Source organism: Scomber japonicus, chromosome 2 (assembly GCF_027409825.1).
Source record: "Scomber japonicus isolate fScoJap1 chromosome 2, fScoJap1.pri, whole genome shotgun sequence".
Classification (NCBI taxonomy): Eukaryota; Metazoa; Chordata; class Actinopteri; order Scombriformes; family Scombridae; genus Scomber; species Scomber japonicus.
Genome location: NC_070579.1, coordinates 7,547,595 through 7,556,359, shown reverse-complemented (window position 1 = coordinate 7,556,359; position 8,765 = coordinate 7,547,595). Strand labels below are relative to the sequence as shown.

General features: G+C 39.0%; 1 protein-coding gene across 1 annotated transcript in view; it reads right to left on the bottom strand.

Moving 5' to 3' along the window:
- Positions 1-4,622: 4,622 nt before the first annotated feature.
- The window catches only part of LOC128364970 (B-cell receptor CD22-like), a 63,537-nt gene continuing 59,394 nt past the window's right edge, over positions 4,623-8,765 (bottom strand). Inside the window, exons 20-23 of the mRNA XM_053325591.1 lie at positions 8,037-8,133; positions 5,121-5,181; positions 4,835-4,998; positions 4,623-4,686 (exon numbers count right to left, since the gene is read on the bottom strand). Of these exons, the coding sequence (XP_053181566.1) occupies positions 4,623-4,686; positions 4,835-4,998; positions 5,121-5,181; positions 8,037-8,133 (386 nt within the window). The remainder of the gene's footprint in view (positions 4,687-4,834; positions 4,999-5,120; positions 5,182-8,036; positions 8,134-8,765) is intronic.

Genomic DNA, 8,765 nt, shown 5'->3' with positions numbered 1-8,765 from the left:
AATAAACAATATTCCATTCACGTTCATTGTATTGAAATAGCAGCACACAACATTCAAACTCAGGGCATATGAAACTGTAACTATTGTATTATTACAAAAAGAGAAAGTCAGAAAATATGTTTTTTGTATTTTGAGTAAACAGACTTTTTAAATGTACATACAATATATAGTACAATAGGTTAAAGGTTATGTTAGTGGGAGACTGTTATTTATACTCACACACTGGAGGAGCAGGATGATGCTCAAATCCTTGTACAGCACAGGAAGAGCTGTCTGCAGGTTGAAAGTAATCTCCATAAGAAGAAGATGTTTTATCCTGAATTTTCTGTCCATTCTTGTACCAGATGAAGGAAGAACGACCAGGGCTACAACTGCTGTGACACTTCAGCTCTGCCCAGGAAGGATAGAGAGCTGTTCTGCCGCTCACCTGCACTTGTAAATTTGGCTCTGCGAGGAAAAAAAGAGACACATCATTTGTACATCACATATAACGAAAACAAAGTGAGACAGTTCAAATGACAATTCATATGAGTGAACAACTAAACTGGTGGATCATTTAACAGAATAAATTAGTACAGAAAATGATGAAAATCATTAATTCGCCATCATTTCTAATTAACTGGTTTAAATGTACTGTGTCAGTGTTTGTGTTCATCAGTACCTGTGACAGTCAAAGTGACTCCAGGTGAACCAGTATATTTCCCTCCTGGTTGGTTTGTTGTGAACCTGAACTTGTACTCAGCTGAGTCTCTCTCTCTCAGGTCTGTGATTCGCAGAGTGCAGTCGTTCTCATCACGGTGATACTGCACACGACCTGCGTACTCTGAGTCTGTTCTCAGATCCACAGGTTCATTATTACTCAATTTAGTGAACCAGAGTGTTTCTAGTACTGTGGTAGCAGTGCCCTTTATCCAGGGTGGGTATCTGTAGGTGCAGTGTATGTCCACTGTTGATCCTTTTAAGGCACAGATCTTAGTAGAAGTGTAAGTCACTCCCCAGTCATCCTGACCCTGTACCACTGTAACACAGAGCACATCAGAAACTACAATCAGATTTATAACAAGTTCAGAATCAGTGAATAAGACAAAGTGGATCATGGCACCAATATGATTTTATCTGCAGTTGTTGTAATTCAAATCTCCTCATTGTGCATCAATCTAACTAGAACTGAGCTAGAATACAGTATTTTATCTGTTGATTATCATATTTCATCATTTGTTACTGATGAGTGTTTCAGTTTTAGTAAATTAATTCTACAAGTTTATACTTTACAAACATAAAATTAGTAAAACTTTAACTTTTTGGGAGTTGCAGCGGCAGATCAGTTATAATTAATATTGTTGTCATCTCATTAAATCTTAAACCTATTCTATATCATTATTTTCCCCCATGTTAGACAGGCATAGAAAAGGCCTATAATAATTTTACATACTTTGAATTCACAGTACAAAAAACTGTTTTTTATGTTGTTTAAAGTTAATCTCTCTGTACTGAGACAGATCATTGTACAGTCTGAAGGTGCAATAAAGGAACAAGAATGTATTGAAGCTCGAACATTAATGTGGTTTTACTGAACAGGATGAGAAAAAGATACTGAATCATTAGAGAGTCTGTGCTTATCTTGTTTAGTTTCCTCCTTTTAGTTCTTTGGTCAAGTTGCTGCTCAGCTAAGTGTGAAAACCAGAAAGAAATGCAGAACATGACGTGTGGGAAACTACTGAGAGCCGCTAAAATAAAATAGGTGTCAAGAAGTTTTCACAGGGAGGAGCAACTGTTAAAGTTGTAGCAGCTAAAACAGTTGTCCAGCTCAACAGTGCAGAGTGCAGAAATTAACAAAATAGATTTTAAATATGTTGACGAGATGAAATTATCTGTGCATTGCTGTACCGTCACATAACTATGAATATATTCATATGCATGAATAAAAATATATGATTCTTACAATCTATGAAGGGAGGGAAGAAAAATCATATCAGCCAGGCCCCACCCCCACCACTCATGACGCAGACACAGCTGAACATCTTAATATATTATTATTATTACAGGGTTAATCAGTGAATACTGATATTATTTTACCATTTTTAAAAGTTATTCATCATACTGCATCAAACATACATCAAACCTAAATGTCCTACAATGTAAATGTAGATATACAGTACCTGACACAGAGAGAAGGAAGACAACAAATCCACTCGCTGCTGCTGTTAAACTCATAGCTGCTCCTCTCATCTCTCTGTGAGGCTTCAGAGACAATAAAATACATCAAATAATGTAAACAACATGTAATAATCATATCAGTAAACTGTTCTACTTACAGCAGAGAAGGGCGTTGTCTGTTAAGATGCTCGACTGCTGTGGTCTGTGAGCAGAAGTCAGATATCAGGCTTAACTTAAATGAGTACATTTCCTTCCTCTTTCTTATCATTATGAGTATGCATGAGGGGCTAAGTGGCAGTATAGGCGTATGTGACACCCAAGTGTTCCTGTTTTCTAAGACTTAATATAATCTATGGGAGAATTCAGAAACAGTTGAGTGTTTGGGCTTTAAGCAATTTAAAGAGAGAAGAGAAATAATGAGACTTTTTTTCATCTAAAGGAAACACATGTTTGATGCATCTCCTCATACTTCTATTGCATGTTGAGACTCTGAATACACCACCATGAGTTCAAAGAGATGTAGTGCATCAGTATGGGAAGTAAAAAGTTACATACTGAGCACAGTGTTTATTGCAAGTATTAAGAAATAAAAAAATAAAGTACATCAGAAAAGTGATAGAGATCTATGTGTAAATCAGATTACACAATGTTTTACAACTACAGTCATTAACAATCATTATGTCTGTAACACAGAGCACATCAGAAATCAGTTCTTCTGCTGTGTACCTGCTTTTGAAATAAACACCCAGATCTCACAATTTAGGAAGAAAGTGGACAGACAGTGGAGGACCTCAGTGATAAAGCCTGAATCTGCACCATTGAAGCTTCACCACTAGAGGACAGTGAAACATCAGAGATACTGAATCACAACCCATCAATCTCTAATAGTTTACACACACACACACACACACACACACACACACACACACACACACACACACACACACACACACACACACACACACACACACACACACACACACACACACACACACACACACACACACACACACAATTTCAGGACTTTTCACTTTTTATGATTGAATTAATTCATCAAGAATTAAAAGATAAGATAAGATGCACTTCATTTATCCCTTTGAGGAGAAATTGAATGTCACCTTATCACAAAGACAGCCAACATACAGCAAGGACACATACAGACTCAGGCAGTACAAGATAAGTGCAAGGCACCACATCAACATCAATCAAACAATCCACAACATTCAGCAGTCAACAACAATGTTCATTAAAAAATCTCACTTCACCAGGTATAAAGGCCTTTTAAATCGTTCTGAAGAGCACCTTTGCGTCACTAGTCTGGCACTAAAGGAGCTCTTCAGTGGGTGATCCTTATACTTCAGGGGGTGCTCCAGAGTCTCCTGCCTATTCTCTTCTCCATGACCACCTCTAAAGAGTCAGGAGGAAACCAATGATGGATCCTGCCTTTTTTATTAGCTTGTTGATCCTATTTCCGTCCTCTGACTTCGACCCCCACCCGCAACAGACAACAGCATAAAAAAGCACAATAGCTAAAATGCTTTGGTAAAACTCATGTAAGAGTGACCTGCTGACAGCAAACGGTCGTAGCACCCTGAGGGAAAACAGTCTGAACTGGGCCTTTGTAAAAATGTCTCTTTCCAATCCAGCCATTATCCACAAGGACACCAAGGTACCTGTAGTAGGGTACCACCTCAATAGCCACATTTTTGATGAGAACAGGAGTCAAAAATTGCAGTCCAAATTATATTAAACAATTACAATGCGGGAAAGTGAGAATTAAATCAGCGCAAAAGAAACAGATTTAAAGATAGGGTTTACATTTTATTTGCCTTCATAGCTGGTAAATACATTCAGATCCTTGAAAATACACATTAAAACTATATTTAAAGCAGAAACTTTCTGCCCGCTGTCGCCCTCTGCAGCAGTGAGAAATAAATCAGCACAAAAGAACAGATATGAAACAATATTAACTAAAACCAAAATTAGCAAATCAATTAATTAACAGAGAAAATATACAACACTTAATTTGTTATACCAAAATATTTCACAAAATAAAACAGCACAAAACTTAACTAACTCAGATTAATTCATCAATATCAATTCTTTCTCACCCATTTCCACTATAACTACTGTAACTTCAGTAGACAGGTTTTCTGGTCCAATCCCAACTTCCATTCTTTTCCTAATTTACAGTCATTTAACACAGGTGACACTGATTAACATGAAGTGGGTAGTTCCAGGTCAAAAAAGCTGCAATCTCTGTAATGGCCAGCAGGGGGCGACTCCACTGGCTCCAAAAAAGCTTAGGTACATGACTGAGAGTAAGCAAAAGCACAATTGTTCCCTTTAAATGATTGTTAAAGCATTAAATTACAAAATGTATTAGAACTTTTCTTGTTTCCTTACTTCAGATTGCTGAAGTAATAAAAAATAAAAAACAAACAAAGGTGAGATTGCTGATATGTTCATATTTTGTTGACTGTGCTGTACAGTGCAGCTGGATCTTCCCAGGTTTGCTGACCTCTGGTTCTGAGAGGGGAAATTAAAACAATAAATCAGGTCAATCTGAAGATATTACATTAAATTATATACATTCGTAATAATAAAGACGTAACAGGCAGATGTAACAACTGAAAAAGACTGTTGCTAGTGTGTTCTTATGTAAAGAGCTGCTCACCTCGGGGCATTACCAGCTCTGTTAAAGTTAACAGCAGCGTACTCTGGAACCTCTTGTTCCTCCATGTGTCTGTGGAGTTGAGTTGATCTGAGGTCGGAGTAGATATGATCTGCCTGGTTGTTGGACAAGTCCAGGCTGGCGTACAGAGGGTTATCTTGCACCTGCTGCAGTGGATTATTAAATAACAACATGAAGAGCTTCACAGTCAGATGAGTTTTCTAGTGTCACTTTAAGATAGTGTGGAAGTGTGAAACCAGGATAGAATAGTATAACTCTCCCTCCTCACCCTCTCTCTGTCGTCTGGTTTCTCCTCAGCCTCAGACGATTGATTGGAGGTCTTCTTTTTCCTGGTGAGGAGAATTAATTAAAACACAAATGACTGAATTTTGAACAATGATGCAGTGAAACATAACTGCTTACCTCATCCAAAGGAAGACAGAGAGGATTATGATAAGCAGGAGAACAGCAGCTGTTACTCCAACAATGATTAGTTTTCCTGTTCCTGGGAAACAGCAATGAAAAGAAAACACTGACAGTTAATCAGAGTGTTACCAGCATGTTTGTGTCCAGTATTTCAGTCAATATATGTATATTCAGTTCTCCTTCGTCGTCTTCTTCCGCTTTATTCAGGGTTGGGTCGCGGGAGCAGCAGCCTAACTAGAAAAACCCTGACTTCCCTCTCCCCAGCCACTTCGTCCAGCTCTTCCCGGGGGAACCCGAGGCGTTCCCAGGCCAGCCGAGAGACATAGTCTCTCCAGCGTGTCATGGGTCTTCCTGTGGGTCTCCTACCGGTGGGACGTGCCCTGAACACCTCACCAAGGAGGCGTCCGGGAGACATCCTGACTAGATGCCCGAGCCACCTCATCTGGCTCCTCTCAACGCAGAGGAGCAGCAGGTCTACTCCGAGCTCCCTCCAGATAACTGAGCTTCTCACCCTAAGGGAGAGCCCAGCCACCCTACGGAGGAAGCTCATTTCGGCCGCTTGCTTCAGTTCTATAAATTTTTAACTCTAACAGCTCTGTTCAGTTTAGAATATATTTTAAACATTTTTATTGTAACTTTCCATTTTATATTATTTATCATTATGTTACATGTGGTACTTGTATTTTCTCTTAACTTGCATATTTTGATTGTTACACACTACAACACCAAGGCAAATAAGTTGTATGTGCAAATATATTTGGAAATAACAATAATAATAATAATAAACATCAAACACATCAGGCTCCATGCAGCTCATGTGTGTATACTATATTGTGACCTTTTTGTTTTTTTACAGCTCAATACAGCTGGATTATCTAGCAGTTTGTCGGCCTGCAGTATGTTTAATAGTTCAGCTGAAACTCTTAAGACTGACACTGAAGTCATTCTGATGTATCAGAATGGATATATTTGCAACAAGCTATTATAAACCGGAAATCAAACTTGCAGATTTATCCATCTAGCTCTGTGAAGGCTGAGAGATAAATTAGGGCATTAACTATAATAAGTGTAAACATCTGGATTATGAATTCTGCAAGTAAAAATAAAAACACAGTGTAAGCAGCTACAGTGAGCTCTCATCTCTTCCTGCAGCTTCCTCAGCACAGCTGTTGGTGTGTGACGCATTGCTGAGTGACAGATAACAAATGTCAATTGTCCCAGTAGAGGGTGCTGTTCTAAAATATATTAAATTCCTGACATCATTCTTACAAGTTCCTGCATTTGAGACAAGAAGTATAAATTATAAAAGAGACAAATTACTTTGAAAAACAGCAGAAACTCCAATTTCTCCAACACCAGCTCGAGATTTAACTCCTCCAGTGTCCACAGTTTGTCCCATAAAAACCTTTTCTTGATCTATTGTGTCTGAATACTCCTGGTCACATCTCAACTTCCTCCTCTAAATGAAAAAATGCAGCTGCTCAATATTTGTAGTATTTAGCTCATAGAGTGAAGCAAAGCAGTGAAGGAATCTCACCTTGGCTGCTTATATTCATGAGCACAGTTCTCTCTCCAATAGTTAAATATAACAAGTCTGTATCACTTCAGCCTAAACTGAGGTCACATAATCCTTTGAAATATAACTTGTGAATAAGAAACACACTGACAAGTAAATTACGTTTTTTTCTTGCTCAGATCTTTCTTCACCAGGATTTGAAATCAGCTTATTCCTTATGTCAGCAGTGAATCACACAAACAGACACTGTGGAGTGTAACAACAAAGGTTTGGTACAGATGGAGGTTAATGAAATCCCTCCCTGCATGACATCATATGTAATGAGTCTGAGTGCAGCGTAGCTGAATGGGAAAACTTACCTTTCACAACAGTCAGATGTAAGGTGGAGTTATGACTTCCTCTTCTGTTCTGGGCTTCACAGGAATAATTCCCACTGTGTTCAGGTCTGACATCAGTGATGGTGAAGATCTGTCCTGATGCTTTTGGTGAGTCTTCATTCTCCTTGTACCAGGTGTATTTAGCTGCTGGGTTAGCATCACTGCTACAGGTCAGAGTCACTGAACTGCCCTCCACTATCTCAGCAGAGGGACTCACTGACACAGAGGGAAGCTTTGGAGCATCTGGAAGGTGAATAAACAATAAAATGAGAAAGGGCTGTATTAGTAAGGAAGCAGAAACAGTCAGACAAATCTCTCCCAGTTTTCTTTTAACAAGGCTGATAATCTGTTGAACTCACATTTCACATCAATAAAGATGTATTCAGATGTCCTCTTCCCCAGCTGGTTCTCAGCTGTACAGTAATACTCTCCAGAGTCAGAGGACTGGATGGAGCTGAAGACAAGCTGTGGTTCTTCACTGAGAGGTTGAAGGTCTGGATTTACATTCTCCTTGTACCAGGTGTATTTAGCTGCTGGGTTAGCATCACTGCTACAGGTCAGATTCACTGAACTACCCTCAATGATTTCACCAGAGGGACTCGCTGATGTAGAGGGAAGCTTTGGAGCATCTGGAGAGCAAGATGTGTAACAAGTGAGGCAGTGGGGTCACTCATACTAGAAATACTTGAAGTCATTGTACAGTATTTTATATAAAAGGCTTCACAAGATGATGTTATGTTAGTAGAAGACTGAAGAAAACTCACAAACTGGAAGAGAGGGGAAATCCTCATATCCTGTAACAGCACAGGTATAGTTGTCTGCATCATTGATCTTGGTTGAATAAGTAGAAGATGTTTTTCCCTTAATTTTCTTTCCATTCTTGTACCAGATGAAGGAAGAACGATCAGGTAGACAACTGCTGTTACACTTCAGCTCTTTTGAGGGAGAACTGGTTGTTGATTGGATCACCTGCACCTGGAGATCTGGAAGAGTGAAGAAAGGACAGAAATGTAATTTATGTTCATACACAAACATATTCACTGAACTACTTCCAAGATATTAACCATTTGAAACTAAATTAAAACTTTCCAGTGAAAACGTTACCTGTGACATTCAAAGTGACTCCAGGTGAACCAGTATATTTCCCTTCTGGATGGTTTGTTGTGAACCTGAACTTGTACTCAGCTGAGTCTCTCTCTCTCAGGTCTGTGATTCTCAGAGTGCAGTCGTTCTTATCACAGCGATACTGCACACGACCTGAGTACTCGGATTCTGTTCTCAGATCCACATGTTCATTAATGCTCTCTTTAGTAAACCAGAATGTTTTATTAACTGCAGTATCACGGTTATTTATCTTGGATGGGTATCTGTAGGTGCAGTTTATGTCCACTGTTGATCCTTTTAAGGCACAAATGTGAGTAGAAGTGTAAGTCACTCCCCAGTCATCCTGACCCTGTACCACTGTAACACAGAGCACATCAGAAACCGCAATCAGATTTATAACAAGCTAAGAATCAGTATATAAGACAAAGTGGATCATGGCACCAATATGATTTTATCTGCAGTTTCTGTGATTTAGAGGTCCTCATTGTGGAAAAAAGGGAACTAGAATACA